The sequence below is a fragment of the Alexandromys fortis genome, unplaced genomic scaffold (genome assembly GCF_014885135.2).
Source record: "Alexandromys fortis isolate MF-2015 unplaced genomic scaffold, M_Fortis_MF-2015_v1.1 scaffold_26, whole genome shotgun sequence".
Taxonomy (NCBI): Eukaryota; Metazoa; Chordata; class Mammalia; order Rodentia; family Cricetidae; genus Alexandromys; species Alexandromys fortis.
In genome coordinates, this window is record NW_026067894.1 from 11,853,465 (window position 1) to 11,877,719 (window position 24,255).

Sequence of the window (24,255 nt, forward strand, 5' to 3'; positions counted from 1 at the left end):
TTTTATGTATATGAGTGCTTTGCCTATATGGTCTGCACATGTGTACCTAGTGCCACTGGAAGTTACCAGACAACATTGAACCCCCTGAGATTGGAATTACAGATGGTTTGGGAGCCACCAAATGTTTGCCAGTACTCAAACCCTGGTGCTCGCAAGAGAAGCAAGGTTCTGAACTGCTGAGCCAACTCTCCACCCAATCGATGTAATTTTAAATCCAGGTGTAGTAGCGCCCGTCTTTAATCCCGGCTCTCGGGAGGCAGCGGCAGGTGGATCTCTTGAGTTTGAGGTCAGCCTGGTCTGCAGAGCCAGTTCCAGGATAACCTGAGCTACATAGTGAGACCCTGTCTTGAAAAACCAGAAAAAAAGCAGCCCAGTGGGGGAGGCTATTGTGCTCTCTGCCTTCTGAGGTGGCAGTTGGGGTTACACTGGCCACTAGTGGGCATGAGGAGGAAAATACCCCAGTGAGGAAAGTCTAGGGGGGTTGAGACACTCCAGTGTTGGGAGAGGACAAGCAGAGTGTGGTTCCTACCACATGGAAGTGAAGGGATCGAGAGGTCTCCGGGAAGGTCAGAGGCTGGACGAGGGGGGAGATGTTACTGTGAACAGGCTGTGTCCTAGAAATAGCTGTGGTCACTAGGCATAGTTTAGAACACTCCGAGGAGAAGGCATGCAGGAATGCCTACACCTTAGCCCTTCTACTTTTGGCCACAGGGTATGCAGATGCGCTCTGGAGGACAGGACAGAGATTTGACAGTTTAGCATGTACTGTCCCGGACATCAGGACAACAAAGGCGGGGAAGATCTCTTTCCTCCCTTAGATGATGGGAAGACGGGAATATACCTTGGGACCCGATCAGTGGGCAAAGCTATAGAAAAGCAGAATACTGCTTCCAGAGCGGAGGTCAGATACCCTGACTGGAAGACAGGCATGGAATTGGATCTCGGAAGGTTTACTGTATGGTCAAACAAGACAAGGGAAGGAGCTGTGTTCCTGTGGCGGGAGCTGCATCTGCCTACACAGAGAAGCTAGGAGCTTGTGCGCCAGATGTTTGGACATTCCTGAAATCAGACCATGGGAAATTGCTAGGCAAAAGAGTGACACTAATGTATTCAGTTACCTTTCTTTTATTTGTGTGTGTGTTGATCTTTTTCATATATATATATGAAATTTTCTTCTTCCAGAACTGAGGATTGAACCCAGGGCCTTGTACTTGCTAGGCAGGTACTCTACCAGTGAGCTATGGTTCTAACCCAAACATTAATGTTTTTGTCCATAAGTATTTGTGTGTGCATGCGCACAAGCGGGAGTGATTTTGTTACAGAAAGTGTGTAGAGCTAGTGAGCGAGTTTCAGAAGTTGGAAACCTCTGTGCCCCAGAAAGCCCAGGGGTGCAGCTCCGGTCCTCAGGCTTAGGCCATCGGCACTTTTCCCTGCCGAGCCCTCTCTCTGGTCCTTAATGTCAGACGGGTCAGCAGATGGGTGAGGAGAACTGGGCCTGGAGATCTGTGAGATGAGGCAAATTAGCGTGGTAAGTTCTGCTTGAAGGTAGACACAGTTTTCCTTTTCCTCAAGTTGAGGCATAGAACTTCGACCTTTTGAGTTTTTATCCTTAATTGGCCAGGCATGTGGGTAGACTTGGCAATTTGTTGTGATAGGCCCCTGAGGACCAGATACAAGAGCCTTCATTTCCTTCCAAAAGATGGAGATTAAAGATTGCACATAACCCCAGCTCTGTGTGTTGAGCTTAGGTATCAGCCCAACATTCCCTGATTCAAAAGGCAAAAGCTTTAATTTCCTCATTACTAGGAAAGGGAGTTTACTAGCCTCTTAATTTTTGTTTGTTTCTTTATTCAGTAACCATAAGCCAGACACTGGTGGCCCTGGTGTTGAAGCAATACAGAACTGACCTCTACCCTTAATGAGGTTTGTGGGCTCTGACACACACACTGACACACACACACACACACACACACACACACTCACTGGAGAATCATTTAAACTCCTCTTGGTGTGATAGTACACACCTGTAACCTCAGCGCTGGGGAGGTGGATGGAGGGCCTCTGGAGTTCAAAGTCATCCTTATCTTCTTACTCTTCTCACCAGAGGATACTCTGGGATACTCGAAACCCTGTCTCAACAAACAAAAAAAGGCCTGGAGCCTTTCATCCCAGCTCTAGGAAGGCACAGGTAGGTGAATCTCTTGAGTTCGATGTCTGCATGGTCTATTTTGAGAGCTACAGGCGAACCAGAGATGTAGAGAGACCCTGTCTCCAATGAACAAAAACGAGGAACAAACTCCAGTCTAATCTTGACTTATTTTCCTTATCTCCATAGCCTTGAACAAATCACTTCCCCTTTCTAGACGATTCTTTATTCAGTTCTATATGGGCTTATTTATAAAAAGGAATATCTTTCTGGGAAAGGAAGCCTCCCCATAAAGAAGAAATAAAAACCAACAGCTGAGAGCTTGACACATTGTTCAGAATCTATCCCTTCTAGTCTTCCTCTAGCCTTGTCTGTTCTGTTCCCAATTGACGCCTTTAGTGGCTGCGGTTCGCTTTAAGCAGCCGCCCATCTCTAGGAGGGAAGGGGCGTGAGGGTTAAGAACGCGTTTTAGTACGGAGTAAAATGTTTGTCCCTATCAGGCCGCCGTCCCGGAGGTCCGCCATATTGTCTGCCGAAGCTGCCGCTGAAGCTACCGCTGCGGCCGCCGCCAAGTCTGAGCGAGCGGAGCCGCGATGGGTGAGTAAGGCAGCTCGGCAGACGGGTGCTCGGGCTGAGGTCTTGGGGAGCGGGGTCTGGCGAGGGCCTGTGTCCAGTCTGAAGCAAATGTCGGGAGCGTCAGGATGGATATGGGAGGAGAAATCAGGTCGGGAGTGCCCCTCAGGCCAGTTTCGGGCCGGCGTAGGGCCGCACGGGGAGCAGCCCCCGGGACGGGTTCCGGATGCCTGGCGCCCCCGGTGTCCCCACGTGGTGGCCTCGGGCCGGAGCTCGTGCCTCCCGGCGGTAGGCAGGGCCCGGCCCGCTCGCCCCGCGCTTGCTGTGGAGCTGGGAAGCGGGCTCAGGGCGGCGGGCCTGGACGCCACCACGGGGAGCCTGCTCCGCTGGGCGTTTGGCCGCGGCGCTTCGGAGCGAGGTGAAATCTTACCTGGCCTACGTAGAGGGGAGAGTCCTCTGGAGAGGAGACGCAGGGCAGGCCAGCTCCGGACCGGTAACCAAGGGCAGGCCGGGTCCAACACAGCTTGGGCCTTTGAAGGCCAGGAAAATGTCTCAGTCGGCGCAGAAATGGGCTGGTTGGGCTAGACTCGGTGTCAGGCTTCGTAGTGTTTAGAAAGCCCAAAGCCAAGATTTCTTGGCATAGACAAGCCAGAGACTTGAGGTTTCTGGGCCAACTCTGGTTAGGAGGAAAGAGAGACCTGTTGATCTTTTGTAAAAAGAAGACTCTGGATACCGAAGGCCGTTGCCCAAAAGAGTCTGTGGTGAAGTCTTTGAATTCAGAAACAAAACCAGCATGGTAATTTATTGCTGACAGTAAAATCTGCTTAAATTTGCTAATATGTATGTTCAGGCACTGTTGTCTGCGATTAACGTGTCGTGTTTAACCTAATTTCAATCTAGTGGGATAGTTGCTGCTCTTGTTCCTGTTTTACGGATTGGGGAAACTGAGGCTTAGAGTGGTAAAGTAACTTATCCAAGGTCACACAGTGATTAAAACTGGGTGCTCAGTCCTGATCTAGGCTTTAAATGCTGCTTTTTTTGTGGCCTGGCCCCCTAGTGGTAGGCTGGAGGAAGGAAGGGACGGTTTTAACCCTAACATAAAGTTGTGAAGGTGTTTTGTTAAGGGTCCAGATGGAAATCTTGAGTCTGAATGAAACTGAAAAGGCGAAGGGTGAATGGCTGACCCACGCCAATTTTAAGAGTGGCACCTAAATGCATTTCTGAAACTTCGTATGCTCTCTGATCCTAGGGAAACATACATTATTTTCCCTGCCTGTGATTTTCGGATCAAATCTGGCCTCCCACTTCCCACATCTCATCCAGTGATTTAATGCACAAACCCAATCGCATAGGGAAGGTATCTAACAGTCTACAAAAGGCCTGTGTTCTGCGCTTTCTCGTCGCTAGGAAAAGAGTGTATCTGGAGCCTCGCCCGCTCCGTAGATAGCAATGCACTCTTCCCCACCTTCAGTAATAGCAGTCCTTTCCCCTCCAGAGCCCTCTGGAGAGTCTGAGAATGATTTAGGAGCCCACCTGGAGCCCTGGAAGGACAGGGGTGATCTGTGAGGTTCAGTTTTACAGATTGAAAAACAACAGCAGCTAGTGAGCAGCAGCCAGGAGCGCGAGTCTTCCACACTTTACTGCACAGCAGCCTCCAGGGTTTAAGGTGAAGTTGGGCGGTGGTGGCAGGCACTTTTAATCCCAGCACTTGGGAGGCAGAGGCAGGAGGATCTCTGAGTTCAGAGCCAGTCTGGGCTTCATAGAAGAAAAAAAGGAAGAAAAAAAAAAAGAAAGGTGTTAAGTTAGTATTTTCTATGTTAGAATGTGAGGTGAAAGTTCTTCGGTGCAAGAAGACCTGACCACGGTCCCAGAAAGAGTTTTTAGTACTGAGTCAGGAGGTGGCTTCTAGTTTAACTTCAGTGATCAGACTAAAGTGAGGATATATTTAATCACAGTGTGTAATCCTAGGTAGTTTGGGTAATCCCCATTACAACAGTGAATTGATGCTTTGGGACGATTAGGTAAGTAGTGAAGGCTAATAAGCGAGGCCCATTGGGTACTAGTTATAATACAGCCGGGAGTCTGCTCTAGTGCCTCTTACGCGTGCGTGCGTGCTCTCCCAGGGCCTGTGCTGGTGAAGCTATAGACACAGCTTTGCTCTTGGTCATCCCTAGCAAAGATCTCCTCCACTTGAATTCCGGTGGGTGCTAGTAACTAATCACCTTTCCCACTGTCCTGCTAACTGGGAATTTGGCATTCTCTCCCAACATCCAGGAAGTGGGTCTTGAAAATGTGACCTCTAAACCAGTCGTTGTCATTTTGTTATCCTCTGCAGTGGTTGATTTGAGCTGCTTAGATCTGAAGAGAAGTCTGAGGACTTCTGGAAGAACCTTTTTTCTGGGACAAGATTTCTCTGTGTAACAGTCCTAGCTGTCCTGAAACTAGCTCTGTAGACCAGGCTGGCCTCAAAGTCCCAGAGATTCCCCTGTCTCTACCTCCCAAGTGCTGGAATTAAAGGCATGCGCCGCCACCACCCAACTGAACCTTTCTTATTTAAAGCTGACTTCCTGGCATTTAAAAAAAAAAAGATTTGCAAATTTGTATTTTAAACTGGTTTTTACCAAAGAATGAGAGTTTCTGAAAAGACCAAGGAAAACTGCCTCTGTGGAGTGCGCTAGGTGACCAGCACCCTTCCAGGTACTTTGCCTACTAACTCAATTAACTCTCAGGTTCTCCGGAATGCTACTGCTGAGCTCTGCTCCCAGTCTTAGCAGACCTCTTGTGACCTCTTGTATGTCTGTGCCTTTATTTTCTGGGGGGGGGGGGGGGGGGGGGGGGGGGGGAAGGTTGTTTGGTTTTTGTGTTCTTGTTTTGTGGGAAGTCTGGGTATTGAACCCAAGCAAAGTCATAGAATTGTCCTAAATAGCCATGTACCACAGAAATTCAGTATAAAGCAAATTGCAATTACAATTAAGTCTGTAAGATCATAACGAAGCTAAAAATCTCCACTGATCTAGAGAACATATAGCTGAAGAGACTTTTGTCGATCTTAATGATTTCTTTAAAAGTGAAGTCATTAGCCCAGCATGGTGGCTTACATCATTTGTCCCAGCCACTCTGAAGGGTGAAGCAAGGGTTGTTTGAGCCCAACGATTGAAGGATAACACAAGACTGTCTCAAAGAAGTTTGAGCTGGGTGGTGAAATGCCTCAGAAAACAAAGGGCGAAGCCAGGCGGTGGTGGCGCACGCCTTTAACCCCAGCACTCGGGAGGCAGAGGCAGGCGGATCTCTGGGAGTTTGAGGCCAGCCTGGTCTACAAGAGCTAGTTCCAGGACAGGAACCAAAAAGCTACAGAGAAACCCTGTCTCAAAAATCCAAAAGAAAGAAAGAAAAAGAAAACAAAGGCGATTGCTGCCAAGCCTAATGTCTTGAGTTAATCCTTGGGCCCCACAAATTGTCTGTTACCACCACATGTGCATACACTTCCCTCTTCACGAACACAGAATAAATAAATGAAAATGGGACTAGAGTTACAACTTAGCAGGTAAGAGCACAAGCTGCTCTTTAAGAGGACTGGGGTTTGATTTCCAGCACCCACATAGCAACTTAAAACAATGTAAAATCCACCGCTCACAACTCTAACTCCAGACCCAGGGAGTCAGAAGCCCGGACAAAACGCCTGCACACCTAACAAAAAATGCATAGGTAAATAAACAGATAAAGATGTAATAAAGTTTCAGCTGGGTGTGGCATTACTGGCCTGTAATATACTAACATGTAAGAGTGTCTTTGGGGCAACCTAAACTATATATAGCAAGACTATCTCAAAAAAACTAAGGACAGCCGGGCAGTGGTGGGCATGCTTTTAATCCCAGCACTCAGGAGGCAGAGGCAAGTAGATCTCTTTGAGTTCGAGACCAGCCTGGTCTACAGAGTGAGTTCCAGGACAGGCACCAAAGCTACAGAGAAACCTTGTCTTGAAAAAAAGAAAGAAAAAAAAAAAAGCTAAGGATATTGCTTATCGTATATGGTTGCCAAGAATGTACTAGACTCAGAGATCCTGCTGGCTTCTGCCTCCTGAGTGGTGGAATTAACGGTGTGTCTTGGGTTTTGTTTTACTTTGAGGTAAGGCTTTACTCTGTAGCACCAGGTAGCCTGGAGCTCAGTCTTTCTACCTCAGCTTTCACTATGCTCCACCATACTTGGCTGAAAAAAACAAAAACATTTTAGGGCTGGAGAGATGACTCAGTGTTTATTCTTACACAGGATCTAGGTTCAGTTAACTCCCAGACTCCACATCAGGCAGCTCACAATGGCCTGTGACCACATCTGTAGGCATCTGTGGTCACACATACAGATGAAAAATAAATTTCACCAGGTGGTGGTGGAACACACCTTTAATCCCAGCACTCAGGAGGCAGAGACACGCAGATCTCTGTGAGTTCAAGGCCAGCCTGGTCTACAAGAGCTAGTTCCAGGACAGGCTCCAAAGATTCAGAGAAACCCTGTCTCGGAAAACCAAAAAATAAATAAATAATTTCTATGTTTTTTTTTTTTCTCCCACAATCCCAGTTCTTGGAGGCTGAAGGATTGCCATGAGTTCAAGGGTGGCCTGTATTAGACAGTGAAACCATGTCTCAAAAAGAGAAAAAGGTTATAAAGAAATCAATTTTATACAGTTATATTTTTGTTTGCATTTTAAGATGGTAATGCAAACTAGTTCAAAAGTTGTTTAAAATTTTAAAGTTTATAGTGTAAAAATGAAGGGAAAAAATTATTTGTTTTGCTTTTTTGAAACAGACTTTCTCTGTATAACATCCTAGGTTGGCTTGAACTCAGATCCACCTGCTTCTGCCTCCTGATTTCTGGGATTAAAGGCATGTGCAGTGGCATTTCATTTGTATTTTAATAAATAAAAATCTCCTGAAGATCAGAGAATAAAACAATCCCCACTGGTCAGCCTTACAGACTAGGCAGTGATAACACACACCTTTAATCCCAGTAGCCACACTAGTTGCCATAGACACCGGGCAGTGCGTGCCTTTAATCTCCGTGGTGCACGCCTCTAATCCCAGAACTGAAGAGGAATATAAAATGGGAAGAGACAGCTCTCACACTCAGTCTCATTTAGAGAGAGATCCCTGGAGGTAGGATTGCCATTTTGGACTGAGGTAGAGGTAAGAGCCAGTGACTGGCTGTTTTGCTTTTCTGTATATCAGGTTGAACCCCAATTTCTGTCTCTGAGTTTTTATTAATTGTGCTTCAGGTATATACCACAATGCCAATGCCTGGCTGATTTATTTTTAATAAGAAGAAAAAGTCTTAATTAAGTTTAGGTACAGTATTTTGTTACCTGCAGAAGTGAACACAGCATCCTAGGCTTTCGCACTTTGATGCACCATTCACCTGAAGCAACTTCTAGCGCCAGTGTCCAGTCTTACTGGGTCTTATACAGTGGGCCTTCTGTGTGCTGTGTTATTTTTTGCTGTACTGTTTTCTGGGTTTTGTGTGTTGTTGTTGTTTTTTTATAGCACAACAATACTAAATCAATGTTTTGTTTAGAAGCAGTCTAAGTATATGGACAGAGTGTTCTGACACTAATGCAGATTAGCCTGCATCATCAGTCTCCAAAATGCTGAGATTAAGGGCCTGGATTGTGCCGTATTGACTGGAGTTGTGGGCTCAGAATTGAACTCTGTGCCTAGAAGTCCTCCCATGTGTCCAGATCCTCTGGTATCCACTGACTGAGGTAACTCAGAAGTTGAATTAAGGACTCCGGCTACAGCTGTGACAGGAACAGGCGCTTCCTCGGTAGCTGGCCATTCATCCTCTGATGCATAAGTCTGGTCTTCCAGCTACTATGGCTTGACCAGAGTCAGGAGTGCAGCAGGGCCATGAGTGTCAAGCAGGGTCTCTAAAGTACTACCCCCAGCATCTTCTATGGCCTGATCATCATGGCAAGGATCTTTAGCCTGGGGTTGAGTTTGGGAATTGAACCCACTGTGGCTGTGCCCTGAATATCTGCAGGCTCCTCCATCTTGTCTGGATCCCTGCTGGTAGTTGCTGTTTCTGTTTTTAGATGTACAAATAATCATTTTATTTCTTCACTACCGTAACATGCTTTGTATCCTATTAGCAATAGGCTATACCGTATAACCTAAGCATATATTAAAATACATCAGCTTAATAAGATCATGTAAGGTAGACTCTGTGATGTTCACAGTGGTGAAATCTGTTGAGGGTACAGTTCTCAGAACATATCCCGTTGCTATGACTATTAATAGACTATTAGTTAACACAGTATAGTTGTTACTAGAATATGGGCTGTTAAGGGCAGTGTTCTGGAAAAAGCCTGTTTCTGACTCTGAAATTGCCACTAGCAAGGCTGAGATTATGAGGCATAATAAATTTGTAAATAATAAGTAGTTTTAAAAGTGGAGTGTAGGGCTGGAGAGATGGCTTAGTGGTTAAGAGCATTGCCTGCTATTCCAAAGGTCCTGAGTTCAATTCCCAGCAGCCGCATGGTGGCTCACAACCATCTGTAATGAGGTCAGGTGCCCTCTTCTGGCCTGAAGGCATATATTGTATACAAAATAAATATTTTTTAAAAGTGGAGTGTAGAGCCAGCAAGATGTCCGAGTGGACGTTAGCTCATGGATGTAGCTTCGTATACAAAGACCTGAGCTGATCCTTAGACTGTCATAAACCAGACACGTTGGCAAATATCTGTAATCCCAGCAGTGTATGAGGGCAGGAAGATCAGAACCTCAAGGACAGCCTAGAATTATACCCAGAATTAGCTATAGGAAACAAATGTAGAGAAGCTCTCTCCGTAATGTTTTGAACTGCCAAAATAGCTAAATGTTGGGTTTTTGTTTTTTTGCGACAGGGTTTCTCTGTAGCTTTGGAGCTTATCCTGGAACTACCTCTTGTAGACCAGGCTGGCTTTGAACTCACAGAGATCCTGGGATTAAAGGCTTGCTCCGCCGCCACCACCCCCGCCCAGCTCAGAATAGCTTTTTTTTTTTTTTTTTATGCTACCTGTGTGGGTGTTGTGCTTGCATGTGTTTATGCCTTTGTGTCACTTGTGTTTCTGGTATTCAAAAAGACCAGAAGAGGGTATCAGATCCCCTGGGACTGAAGTTACAGGTGGTTGTGAGCTACTATGTGGGTGCTAAGGATGGGACCTTGGGGCCTTCGAAGTGCAGCTAGTGCTTTTAACCAATGAGAAACCAATTTTCTGGCTTCTTTTTTGGCTGCGAATAATGGAACCTTTTTAACTGATAATGCTGTAGTCAAGTACTAATTAATAGTTCGCTTTTCTGTAGTGCAGTTGACACTGCATGATGCTGTCCTATCAGTCTCTCCTGAGCTGCTTTGTCTAGATTTTTCTTAAGGCATAGTCTCACCTGGAGTGGTGGTGCACACCTTTAATCCCAGCATGCAGAGGCAGGAGGATCTCTGAGTTCTAGGCCAGCCTGGTCTACAGTCAGGGCTGTTTATGTAGCCAAGGCTACATAGAGAAGCCCTGCCTCAAAAAAAAATTTTTTTTTCTTTTTTGAGATCGGGCTTCACTTTGTAACCCTAGCTGGCCTTAAAGTCTTTACATAGACCAGACTTCCCTCAAACTCAAATAGATCCAGCTGCCTCTGCCTGCCCAGTACTGGAATTAAAAGCATACGCCAACATGTTTAGCCAATAGTACTATTTTTAAGGTTGTGGATGAAGATTCACTGAAATATTGGATTTGAGGAAATAATTTGTGAGCAAGATATAGTGGTAAATGCCTGTAATTACCACTCAAGAGGCTGGGTGGTGATACATGCCTTTGATCCCAGCCTGGATCTCTGTGAGGCCAGCCTGGTCTACAAAGCTAGTACCAGGAAAGCCAGGACTGTTACACAGAGAAACCCTGTCTCAAAAAGCAGGAAAAAAAAAAAAAAAAGCAGAGCTGGTGTAGGGACACACACCTTTTATCCCAGTACTCAGAAGGCAGAGGCAGGTGGATCTCTTTGAGCTTTAGGACAGACAGAGCTACATAATGACACCCTGTCTCGGAATGAATGAATGGACTGAGCAGAGAAGGCTCATGAGTTGGAGGCCAGCCTGGACCATATACGGTTACTGTTTGTCTCAAAACAAGAACACACTTTTTAAACCATAGAGGTTTTAGTGATTCAAAAACTCTTAAGCCAGTATCCTCTCTGTCTTCCCTTTTTTTGTCAGAGTGCTGTGTCACTGTTCCTAAAACACATACCTGATCTTGTCAGTACTTTTCCTCAGGGACTTCATCCGCTTCTAAATTCCCAATGGGGGCTGGAGACATGGCTCAGTGGTTAAGAGCACTGGCTGCTCTTCCAGAGGTTCTGAAGTTCATTTCCCAGCAACCACATGGTGGCTCACAACCATCTGTAAGGAGATCTGGCGCCTTCTTCTCTCCCTCAGGCATACATGCAGGCAGAACACTATACATAATAAAAAATAAAATCTTAAAAAAATCCTAATTGGAAGATTAGCGTGCAAAGATTTTTCCAGTTTTATGACATTTACATTTATCTGTATATCCTGCAGTCTACTCATTTCCTCCTTTTTGTTTCGTTTAGATTAAATTTTTTTGGTTTTTCCAGACAGGGTTTTTCTGTGTAACAGCTCTGTCTGTCCTAGAACTCACTTTGTAGACCAAGCTGGCCTCAAACTCAGATCCGCCTGTTTCTGCCTCCCAAGTACTAGGATTAAAGGCATGCGCCACAACCGCCTGGCTCATTTCCTCCTAATCTGTAAACATTTCTGGTCATGTGTAATAAAATTCTAGACCTTCCTATGTTTATTTACTTATGGGTGTGAGTGTGGGTGCTCCGTGGCACAGCTGTGGCTGTCAGAAAGACAGCTTACAATAGAGTTTGTTCCCCATTCCATTGTGTAGGTTTTTAGGGATTGAACTCAAGTCAACTTGGGGTATCAGGCTTGGTTGTAAGCACCTTGACCTGTGCTCTCAGTGGCCTGTCACTTGGGGATTCTTTAGGTACTATGGTAGTTCTTTAAAGAGATGATGATGATAGCAGTGACTGGGGTGGCAAATCGTAACAAAAGTTAAGAATCTGAGTCACCGGGCTTGGTTTTTGGTTTCATGTGGTGGCTGAACCTGAGTGGTGCTGAGGATCAAGTGTGCTGGGCCTGTTGACTTGAGCAGAGGGATGGATGGTAATACTGAGATGCGTTTAAATTTAGACAGTTTGGGATATCTCTGATTTCCAAGGGAAGGCATCCAAAAGAAAAGCCAATATAGAAGCAAAGAGCTCTGAGGGTGAAGTCTGGGAATGAGGTTTCATTATCAATGTTTATCTCTAGATAGCTAGTAACCATAGAAACAAGTATATCCTGAATCAGTAGAGATTAGACTAAAAAGAATGGGGTCTGGGCTTGGTGGTTCAGTCTTTTAAAACCAGTAGAGGAAAAGGCAGGATCTGAGTTCAAGGTCAGCCCAGCCTACCAAGTGAGTTCTGGTACAGCCAGGACTGAACTACTCAGAAGGACCCTATCTCAAAAAGAAGTGTGTGTGTCTGGGGCCAGGAGTACAACTCCAAGGTTAGAGCTTGTGCGTGGCTTGTACAGACCTCCAGAAAAGTACTAAAGAGAAGCAAATGAGGTTAATGTGGAGGAACAAAAGAAACAGTAGCCAGAATTAGAGAGAAGGAGTGGTGGATAGCTAAGACAAAACAAACGGAATGGAGATGGTTGTTAAGGTTGAATGATATCTAGAGGATTAAAAGAAAGAAAATAAACGGCCAGGCGTGGTGGTGTACCCCTTTAATCCCAGTGCTTGGAAGGCAGAGGCGGCTGGTTCTCTGAGTTCAAGGTCAGCCTGGTCTACTAGAGCTAGTTCTAAGACAGCTAGGGTTACATAGAGAAACTCTGTCTCTAAAAAGAAAAAAGAAAATGTTTGTTGAATTTAGCATTATGTGCTTGATCTTGATCAATGGCCTTTACAAAAAGTGATGGTGTGAGAACAAATGGGAGGGAGCTAAAAATGAACCAGGCTGTTTTCAGAAATTTGAGAGAGTGCTGGAGAAAGGGCTCAGCGATTAAGAGCATTTGCTGGGGGCCTGGAGAGATGGCTCAGAAGTTAAGAGCATTTGACTGCTCTTCCAGAGGTCCTGAGTTCAATTCCCAGCAACCACATGGTGCCTCACAACCATCTGTAATGAGATCTGGTGCCCTCTTCTGGCATGCAGGCATATATGCAGGCAGAACACTGTATACCTAAATCTTAAAGGGAAAGAAAGAAATTTGGATGTTAGGAGAGATGAGGAAGTTGAAGCTCTGTAATATTCAGAATAGAGATTATGAATGTCTGCATTAGAGTGGCATAGGAATGGAAAAAGAGACAGGAATCTAGACAGCACTAGGAATGAAAGCCAGCCACTCCTAGTGATTTCGTGTGAGAATAGTCACAACTGAATTGAAGTTGCCAAGGATGTTATTCAACTTCCTGGCCTGAAAAGCTAAGACTATATCAACACAGATTTCTAAACACCTTATATTAGTGTTTCTACTCTTTTTTGCTTTGGATGTTTGTTGGAGATGGTACCCAGGAACTGGGACCCTCATAAATGCTGGGCAAATACATATCCCCAGTCTTTTTCTGTTGTTTTAATTATGGTTATGACTGTAGGTTGAGGTAAGAGAACAACTGTGGAGTCAACGCTTGTGCCCTTATATGGGTTCTGGAAATCAAACTCTGAGGTCATCAGGCTTATGAGACTTGGAAAAAATGTCTGCTACATCATTCTAGTTAAAACAGTTACACAGCTCTTTCTTAGGGACTTCCTATGTCCGTTGGTACTTGAACTTGTAATGAAAGGTTTGCCACATTGAAGAGGACAAACGAAAAAAACAAGTTTCTTTCAGGAATAAACTCTGGTGTCTAGTGAGTATCAATGTTGTAGAAAGGTATATTGTTAGCTTTTTGTATTGTTTTGTTTAACTCTGGCTTTTTTGGGCTCTTTAAGGGCCCATCATCCAGCTCCCAAATATATCATACATGAAGTCTTATTCATATAAAACACCTGGCCTTTTCTTGGGTTATCTTGTGAGATCATGCTCAATGTGTACGTGTTGTGAGTCACTTCGTGTAGGTGATGAAAACTAAACCAAGGTCCTCTACAAAAGTATTTTGCCTATGTGTATGTCTATGCACCAAGCCACCTGGTGCCTACCTGTGGAGACAAGAACTTGTCAAATCCCCTGTGACTAGAGTTACCATGTACTGGGAATTAAACTTGGGTCCTCAGAGTAGTCTGTACCCTTCTTCTTTTATTTATTTTTTTTAATCTGCCATTTTTATATATCTGATTTTCTATGTTATTTTATATTAAACAAAACTTATTCAACTTGTTTTGACTTGTTTCAGGCTTAACTTTGACAACTTTGATGATGGGAGATAAGCTTGTCTCTGCAAATAAATTTTTTTGTATATAGCATGACTGACCATTAACTTGTGTGTGTGTGTGTGTATTTATTTATTTATTTATTTATTTATTTATTTATTTATTTATTTATTTTTGAGACAGGGTTTCTCTGTAGCTTTGGAGCCTGTCCTGGAACTAGCTCTGTAGACCAGGCTGGTCTCGAACTCACATTGATCCGCCTGCCTCTGCCTCCCGAGTGCTGGGATTAAAGGCATGCGCCACCATCGCCCGGCAAAGTGGATATTCTTTTCATTCTTTTTTTTTTTTTTTGATTCATTTATTTATTTATGTGCTTGAGTGCTCTATCTTCATGCACACCAGAAGAGGCCGCCAGATCCCATTATAGATGGCTGTGAGCCACCATGTGGTTGCTGAGAATTGAACATTGAACTCAGGACCTCTGGAAGAGCAACTAGTGCTCTTAACCTCTTAACCTCCAGCCCCAAAGTGGATGGTTTTTGATTTTTTAAGACATGGTTTGTCCTGGAACTAAGTAGCTCGTGTAGACCAGGCTGGCCTTGAACTCACAGATTTGCCTGCCTCCACCTTCCTAGTGCTAGGATTAACGGCGTGAGCTGCCAACACCCAGCTAAAGTGGACATTCTTTAGTGGGGGAGAACAAATAAAGTATCCTCTTTGAGGTATAAACAAGTTTTCTCATGCACCTCTACAGATGTTCATCCTTCTATTCTTTCTTGCCTGCTTCTCAAGTGAAGTCATAAGCAGATATTTGTGATAGTTACTTATCACCATGGTAACTAAAGAAGCAATGTGGTTCCTATTTTCAGTTTAACTGTCAACTGTGCTCAAAGGAGAGGACAGCCTCTGGGACAGCACAGGCTCAGTGATGAAAAACTATATATCAGGTAATAGAGGACAGCCTTCCATAGGGCTTTGCCTTTAGTAGTCTTGCTTTTGCCTGTTTAGTGACCCATAGGAGAAGCCACTGCAGGTCCTTAGAACTTTCGTGTGTGGGGGGGAGCACATGGCATAGTGTTTACGTGGAGGTCAGAGGACAACAGGAGTTGATTCTCTCCTTCAAATGAGTGGATCCTGGTGATGGAATTTAGCTCACCAGGCTTGGTGGCAAGAACCATTATCTTCTTGTTGCTTTCTTGTTTTTGTTTGTTTGTTTGTTTGTTTTTTAAATTATTTGGGGGGGCAGGGTTTCTCTGTGTAGTCCTAGCTGTCTTGGAACTCACTCTGTAAACCAGGCTGGCCTCAAATTTGCAGAGATGCTGCTTCTGCCCCCAAAGTGCTGGAATTAAAGGCATGCGCCACCACCCGGCCTTTTTTATTTTTAGTGTGTATATGTTTATACCTAATGCCCCTCATGTGCAGAAGCCTGGAGAGGTCAGAAGGGGCTTCAGATAATTATGAGCCATTATGAGTGCTGAGAACTTAACCTGGATCCATCACAAGAGCAGCACATACTCTTAATTTTTTTTTATTTTTTTAAAGATTTATTTATTATGTATACAACATTCTGCCTCAATGTATGCCCACACACCAGAGCAGGGCGCCAGATCTCAGTACAGATGGTTGTGAGCCACCAAGTGGTTGCTGGGAATTGAACTCAGGACCTCTGGAAGAGCAGCCAGTGCTCTTAACCTCTGAGCCATCTCTCCAGCCCTTGTTTGTTTGTTTTTGTTTTTTGATTTTTCTGTAGCTTTGGAGCCTGTCCTGGAACTAGCTCTTGTAGTTCCAGGCTAGCCTCGAACTCACAGAGATACACCTGCCTTGGCCTCCTGAGTGCTGGGATTAAAGTTGCGTGCCACCACTGCCTTTATGTTTTTGTTGGGTTTTTGTTGTTGCTTGTTTGTTTTTGGGGGCAGGGTTTCTGTGTGAACAGTCCTGACTGTCTTGGAACTCACTTTGTATAGACCAGGCTGGCCTTGGGCTGACTGAGATCCACCTGCCTCTGCCTCAAGTGCTGGGATTAAAGATGTGCACCATTACCACCCGTTTGCCATCTTCTTATTTCTCTTTATTGGAGTTCTCATTTTGTTCATGTATGGAAAGGAAATGCTGCTGTCTCACAACTCTGACAATATCTTCCCTTCTAGAGACCATGGCAAGCCCAGGGAAAGACAATTACCGAATGAAGAGCTATAAGAACAACGCCTTAAACCCTGAGGAAATGAGGCGAAGGAGGGAGGAAGAGGGCATTCAGCTTCGGAAACAGAAGCGGGAACAACAAGTAAGTTGACTGGAGTGTTCTCCAACACACCAGTCAGGAAAGCCAGCCGGTTCTATAGTTGGCCTCTCTCCACTTCCTAACACTGCCACCCACCCCAGCCATAAAACTTCCTTTGCTACCTCATAACTGTAATGGTGCTACTGTTACGGATCATAATATCTGTGGTGTCCAGTGGTCTTAAGCAACCACTGTGAAAGGGTCAGTCAATCCTTGAATGAGTCATGACCCAAAGGTTGAGAACCACTGGCCTAGGGAAATTGATTTAACAGGCTAGTCGCTCGGTTTGTTTTGTAAGGTAGGTGTGCGTGTGTAAAGTGTGTGTGCATCTGCACATGGTGGTCAGAGATTGCTCTCCACCTTAGCCTTTCTTGTCAGGGCCTGTCATGATCCTGGAACCCACTGATTGGCTTGACTAGCCTGTGAGCTCCAGAGATCCTGCCCCCTCCTAAATGCTGGGATTATAGGTGTGCACTGCTACCCTAACTCACCTGGGTGCTTGGGTCTGCTGAGCTCTGGTCTTTCATGTTTGTTTTGCTAGCACTTCATTGATTGACGAGCCCTCCACATTTCTTTTGTAAAGAATTATTGAAAATTTACAGAAATCTAATTTCTTAGCCCCTTTTGGTCTTTTGAGACAGGGTTTCTCTGTGGAGCACTGACTGTCCTGGAACTCGCTCCGTAGACCAGGCTGGCCTCAAATTCACAGAAACCTGCCTGTCTCTGCATCCCAAGTGCTGAGATTAAAGGTGTGCAATACTGCCTCCAGCCTTCAAGCATCGTTTTTTTATCTAACATTGTAGCTCTAGCTTCTTGTCCCTTGTGGTTTTGTTTATTTGGTCTTTTAGGCTTGTTGATTGTGTATATGCTTTGACATGCATTTAGAAGTCAGAAGACAGCCTCTAATATCTGCCCTCACCTTCCACTTTCTCTGAGTCTAAAGGAGATTCAAGAGTTTTGCTTTGTGTTCACTGATGTATATGCCAGCCTATCTCTGTCTCACATCTTACTGTAATAGCTCTGGAATTGCAGCTACCTTTATATGGGTGCTGGGGATTCAAACTCAGCCCTCATTTGTTCAGCAAGTGCTTTACCCACTGAACCATCTTTTAAGCACCTCTTTTGTTTATCTTTAACAAAAATTTAGGACTGAAGAGCAATTACTGGTCCTGCAAAGAACCCAGGCTCAGTTTCTAGCACCTATATGGCAGTTTATAAACATGTGTAACTCTAGTTTGTTTGTTCTTTGGTTGGTTTTGGGGTTTTGTTGTTGTTTTTATTTTTTGTGACAGGGTTTCTGTGTTTAGCTCTAGCTGCCCAGGGACTTGCTCTGTAGACCAAATTGGTCTCAAACTCAAGAGATCCACCTTCCTCTGCCTCCTGAGTGCTGGATTAAAGGCGTGCGCCAACATAACTGACATGAATAAAAATTAAAAAAAAATTTACTTAGTGCCAGATCTCATTACAGATGGTTGTGAGCCATCTCTCCAGCTCCCAAGAATAATTTTTTTTTTTCGAGACAGGGTTTCTCTGTAGGTTTTGGTTCCTGTCCTGGAACTAGCTCTTGTAGACCAGGCTGGCCTCGAATTCACAGAGATCTGCCTGCCTCTGCCTCCCGAGTGCTGGAATTAAAGGCGTGCGCCACCACCACCTGGCTAAGAATAAATTTTTTAAAAAGCATTTAGATTGAAAAAAAAAAACTGTATGAGTGTGTACAAGTGAGTTAAGGTATATCACCTGCATGGAGGAGCCCAGAGAGGCCAGAGAAACGCATCAGATCTGTTAGAAGTAGAATCAGCCAGGTGATGGTGGCACAGGACTTTAATTCCAGAGCTACACAGAGAAATCCTGTACCACTGTGTCTCCAGCCTTCTCTCTGGAGACTGCTCTGTGCTGCATGTGCCTTGGACAAAGACTGACTTGTCCCTATGGCAATCCCACACTCGCAGGGCCAGATCTCACCAGCTTTTAGGTTTTATTATGTAACTTTTTTGAGTTTGAGGCCAGCCTGGTCTACAGAGTGAGTTTTAGCACAGCAGGGCTACACAGAGAAACCCTGTCTTGAAAATCCCCAAAGAAAAAAGTAAAACTTGTGAATATCTTTTATATCTGCTTAAGTTTGGCCTTATTTTCCCATGCTATTATTTTTTGTCTCTGTATCATAATCTATTCTTGTTATTCTTCAGCTTGTGAGTAGTGCTAGCTCTGTCTCCTCATTTTCCTTTTCAGCTTTTTAAACGGAGAAATGTGGAGCTGATTAATGAAGAGGCTGCCATGTTTGATAGTCTGCTGATGGACTCCTACGTGAGCTCTACCACTGGGGTAAGTAAGCCCTTCAAGGCATGGGCACAGCTGTTCTCGGAATAGAATCAGGTGGCCATGTCATTACATATCTTTGCAATCGTGTTAATCTCTTCCTTTTTGTGGTCAGTCAGTTTAAACACTCAACAAGGATCCAAATACCTGAGACATTCAGTGAAGTCATTGGGTATATCACAGATTAGAATCACTTTAAAATGTTGTATCTTGAAGCAGACTTGGATGAAATAGACCCTCCTCCTGGATCTATTTATTATACCATTATCGTCTTACTTTAGGATCTTAAAAAGCAGGAAGCCATGTAGGATTCTGTGCTCTCATCTTGTATTAGTATTAACCACAAGGTAGTACACCTGTTTTATATTCTAGGAGAGTGTGATCACAAGAGAGATGGTGGAGATGCTCTTTTCTGATGATTCTGACTTGCAGTTAGCAACCACACAGAAATTCCGGAAACTCCTCTCCAAAGGTATAAAGCCGAGTCTGCCTCAGAGAAGTGCTGTGTGATTTGGCCTCCTTTGTTTTTTTTTTTTGTTTTTTTTTTTTTGCTTAACTACTACCTATTGTTCACTGTAGCCTTCCTGGCCAGATTTCCTTTGAATAAGCCAGTGTATATGCCACATGAGTATATGTGCTCCTCTGGAGCTGGAGTTACAATCTGTTAGGAGCCGACTGACAGGGATAGGTGCTAAGAACAGAACTGTGCAGAAGTAGTGTCTGCTCTTAACTCTGAGCACTGTCTTCAGCCCCCCTTAATACCTTCTTAATGAAGCTATCCTGACCTCTGACTCCACTAGAATATGTTGGAGAAGACTCTACAGATAAAGCTTTCTTCCTTTCATCCTTTTTTTTTTTTTTTTTAATGATAGTCTTGTTAGCCTTGAACTCAAGATCCTCTGCCTCAATCTCCTCAGTTCTGGGTTTACAGCCTGGCATTGATGGTGAACACCTTTAATCCCAGCACTGAGGATTCAAATGCCTGTAGATCTCTGAGTTCCAGGCCAACCTGGGTTATACAGTGAAACCCTGTCACGATAAAGTCCTTACTACTGCTTTCTAACAGCCTACCTTTCACTGGCACGTTAAGTTCTGTGTGTGGACTTTGGCTTTGTTCATACTCTATCATCAGTACCTAGTACACAGAATTGCTCTATAAACATCAGTGTATCAGATGTGCAAGGCTCTGCCATTGGTTTTTAGTATATGATACCAAGAAAAGAGCAATGGTCTTCCTCAGAAAAGAAATGTGTAGGTCAGGATGTTCCTTGACCTTTTTTTTCATTGTCTTTCCATTTGGTAAGCGACAGCTGAGCATACCTAATTTAGGATTAGATTGCCTTTATACTTGTGACATGACAAGGGTATTATGCAGTTTGTAGATGAGCCCCTCAAAAAACTTAAAAAAAAAAATTGCCGGGGGCTGGAGAGATGGATCAGCGGTTAAGAACATTGTCTGCTTTTCCAAAAGTCCTGAGTTCAATTCCCAGCAACTACATGGTGGCTCACAACCATCTGTAATGAGATCTGGTGCCCTCTTCTGGCCTGCAGCCATACACACAGACAGAATATTGTATTGTATACATAATAAATAAATTTAAAAAAATAAATAAATAAATTGCCAAGTGGTGGTGGCACATGCCTTTAATCCCAACACTTGGGAGGCAGAGGCAGGTGGATCTCAGTGAGTTCAAGACCAGCCTGGTCTACAAAGCGAGCTCCAGGACTGTTACAAATAGAACAGAAACGACAGAGTAGTCAGAAGCATCCAGGACTGCAAATGGATCAGCAAAGCTTCTCTGACTTTGTGTCTTTCCTGTCTTCCTCTAGAGCCAAGTCCTCCAATAGATGAAGTTATTAACACTCCAGGAGTAGTTGACCGGTTTGTGGAGTTTCTGAAGAGGAGTGAGAACTGTACATTACAGGTAAAGCTTTCGGGCAGAGATGCTGGGTGGGTTTCCTCATGGACTGACAGTGGGCTTCTGCAGGCATATCTTACGGGAATGGAAGAGTAATAAAGGGAAACTATCAGTTGAAGTATCTTCCTCAGAAAAACAGTTTTAGGGCCAGGTGTGATAGCACAATCTTTGCAACCAACAAAGGAAAACAAATCTCTGATTTTGAGGCCACCTAAGAGAGAGAGAGAGAGAGAGAGCCAGTAAAATAATGGCTCTTTAGATTAAGGCACTTCCACCAGACCTGACAGTGTGGCCTTGGACACACATTGTGGAAGGAGAGAACTGGCTCCTGCAAATTGTCCTCTGAACTCCAAACATGCCATGGCACATAGGAATACACATATATAAATAAAATTAAAGAAAAAAAAGTTTTAAGATCTCAATAATTGAGGTAATTTGTGAACCTGGCTAAGTTTCCACAATGTATATATACCAAAACATGTACATGCTGGAAAAAAAATTGCTTTAATCCAGACGTGACAGCACACCCAGATATTTTCACTGTGTAGTGGGCAGGGCATAAGGATTGCCACAAGTTCGATACCAGCCTGGCTACATAGCAAGACCCTTTTTCAAGAGAGCTACAGAGAAACCCCGTCTAGAAGGAAAGAGAGAGAAAGAAAACCCATGAAGGAAGTTTTTGATTTCAGAGATTCCAGAATGTGATACACTGTTTGTGGTATTTATTATATATCAGAGGGTCTAGTGCTCCTCTAACTTAGTGACCTGATACAGGTCACTCAGCCTCTCTGGGTCTTTGTTCCCCAGAAACCTTTAATGAGCAAGGCCATTAGAACTTGTTAGAGAGACAGCAAAGAGTAGGTGGAGAGCCACCTCAAACAGGTACAGTAACTCATGCCTGAACTTCTGGCACACAGGGGACAGAGGCTAAAGCTCAAGGTGAGCCTTGGCTACAGACCTTGAAGAGGCGGACAGGGGAGAAGAGAACACACTATTACTCTTATCCTTGTTTCATAAACAAAAGAACTGAAGCTCAGGAAATGACAAAGCCACAGGTGTTAGTTGAGGACTCCGTTATGCACATTGCTGCTCTTCAAAGCACTACTTAAAGGATGGTGGGCAGAGACATGTTTGGTTTTGGTTTCTTTATTGACTGTTTAGGGGCAGGTGGTAGGTATGTTGTTCAATCTGGAATGATCTCTCAGTTGTGGCCTAATCTTACTTTCAGTTTGAAGCTGCCTGGGCTCTGACAAACATTGCCTCTGGAACCTCTCAGCAGACCAAAATTGTCATTGAAGCAGGAGCTGTCCCCATTTTTATAGAGCTGCTTAACTCAGACTTTGAAGATGTACAAGAACAGGTAATGTTCAAGATTTGATTAAGGTTTTGATGGTATTGACAATATAATTATTTATATTTGGAGGCAGGTTCATTGGTGCATGCTTTTAATCCCAGCACTTGGGAGTCAGGCAATCAGATATCTGAGTTTGAAGACAGCCAAGGCTTCACAGAGAGACCCTATCTCAAAAACAAAAAATAAAAAGTGTGTCTTCAGGTTTTATCCCATGTCTTCCAGTGGTGCTCTACAGGTCAGTTTTAGAGTATCGCTTGTTACTTACAGAGCCCCAGAGGAACTGCCTCAGTCTGTGTGGTGAAGTTAAGTAGAAGGGGCAGCTAGATAGCCTTTGGGTTTAGTCCCTACCATAGACAAGCCCAGAATTGCTGGGTAAAAACTTAGGTCACATCTCTCTATAACCTAGGTGTATTACTTTAGAGACTGGATTATGAAAACACTTGAACAGTGTGGGACTAGAGAATGTAGTTCAGTTGGTAGAGTTCTTGCTTAGTATGTATGAATAACTCCTGGGTGTAATTCCCAATACCAAAAAACCCCAGCAAACCTGTAAGAATCAGGTGTTCAAGGTTATCTTTGGGTACATAGCATACTTAAGGCCAGCCCATTTAAAAATAAATATAAATCAGTATACTTGAACAATGGGAATTTGGCATATGGTAAGCATATCTGTGCATTGGGAAGGTGGCGGAGGTCATAAAAGCTATGTGCTATCATATCACCACTCCCTCCCCGCTATCCTGTGCGTCTGTTCTATTTGGCCCTTCCTGAGTCACATCCTTGATGATAAACTGAGTAAACACAAATAAAAAGTGAGTCCAGTTCTCCACACTTGACCTGTGGCATCTGTGCTAAATCCACAGTTAGTGTTGGAATTGGATCACACTATCAGACACACAATTGGTGTTAGAGGATTAGTTGTTAGTGTGAGGTAAATTTTATAATTTTAGTATCAAAGGTGCTGTTGGAAAAGAAGCCACACTGTTGAGGTGAAGACACAACTTCAATTTCTTCTATGAATTCTTGATCATTTCACAGAAATGGAGAAGAGGTAGCCGGGTAGGCATGGTGGCAGACGCTTATAATCTCTGGATTCGAGGCTACATAATGAGTTCCCGACTAACCAGGGGCTACAAAAAATAAATGAAAGAATGAATGCATGAATGAAATGAGTAAATAAATGCTTGATTCTCCGGTTAGGAAAATGAGTTCCACAAAAATGGAAAACTGTGGTAGGATCTTCTTTTCCTGGTGTAGATTAGGTCTGTGGTAAAGGAAACATCCAATCTTTTTGATCACTTCCTCCTTTTTTGGTTTTTCGAAACAGGGTTTCTTTGTGTAGCTTTGGACCCTGTCCTGTAACTCACTCTGTAGACCAGGCTGCCCTCGAACTCACAGAGATCTGCCTGTCTCTGCCTCCAGAGTGTAGGGATTAAAGGTGTGCGTCACCACCCAGCCACTTTCTCTTTTTCTAAAGGAAGGGTGAGGTGTAGTTTGGTGTCTCTGGCTTCAGTTCAGATGGCAGCCTATCTTCTCCCACAAAACCAGGGCCTCCTGGGGTAAAGCTCTTAGAGCAAGGCTTCCAGGAGGGAGATCACTGGAGCTTGCTGTCAAGCCCTAACACTGTCCAGTCACAGAAGCCAGGCAGTGGTGGTACGCATCTTTGATCCCAGCACGGGGGTTCTGGTGTGGTGTGCGGAGGCCAGCCTAGTCTACAGAACTGCTTCCAGGACAGCCAGAGCTACACAGAGACACCTTGTCTCAAGAGATGGCTCAGCAGTTAAGAGCATTGCCTGCTCTTCCAAAGGTCCTGAGTTCAATTCCCGGCAACCACATGGTGGCTCACAACCATCTGTAATGGGGTCTGGTGCCCTCTTCTGGCCTGCAGGCATACACACAGACAGAATATCATATACATAATAAATAAATATTAAAAAAAAAACTGAAGTGTGTGTGGTGGGGGGCGTGAGCATAGAAGCTACCAAGCTCTGAGTGACAGTTCCATCATTCCTTTTCAGGCAGTCTGGGCTCTGGGAAACATAGCTGGAGACAGTTCGGTTTGCAGAGATTACGTCTTGAATTGTTCCATCCTTAATCCTTTGTTAACGTGAGTAATTATGATCATTTGCACCTGGGGCATCTGTAGGGCGGCTAAATAGCAGTACATTTTGGGGGTAACTTATTACTTAAGATAGTAAAACTGTCTTACTTAAGTATTGTCTTAAGTATTACTTAAGATAGTATTACTTAATATAGTAAAACTTAAGATAGTAAAACACCTG

At 44.2% G+C, this 24,255-nt stretch overlaps 1 protein-coding gene across 2 annotated transcripts in view; it reads left to right on the forward strand.

Moving 5' to 3' along the window:
- Window positions 1-2,617: 2,617 nt before the first annotated feature.
- The window catches only part of Kpna6 (karyopherin subunit alpha 6), a 30,390-nt gene continuing 8,752 nt past the window's right edge, over window positions 2,618-24,255 (forward strand). Inside the window, exons 1-7 of one of the 2 annotated variants that reach the window (XM_050154095.1) lie at window positions 2,618-2,743; window positions 16,254-16,387; window positions 18,614-18,706; window positions 19,073-19,172; window positions 20,531-20,625; window positions 21,848-21,979; window positions 23,992-24,080. In XM_050154095.1, coding sequence (XP_050010052.1) covers window positions 2,740-2,743; window positions 16,254-16,387; window positions 18,614-18,706; window positions 19,073-19,172; window positions 20,531-20,625; window positions 21,848-21,979; window positions 23,992-24,080 — 647 coding nt within the window. In that variant the 5' untranslated portion in view covers window positions 2,618-2,739. Of the gene's footprint in view, window positions 2,744-15,019; window positions 15,054-16,253; window positions 16,388-18,613; window positions 18,707-19,072; window positions 19,173-20,530; window positions 20,626-21,847; window positions 21,980-23,991; window positions 24,081-24,255 lie in introns of those variants that run through there. The other variant, XM_050154086.1, reaches the window with a different exon arrangement.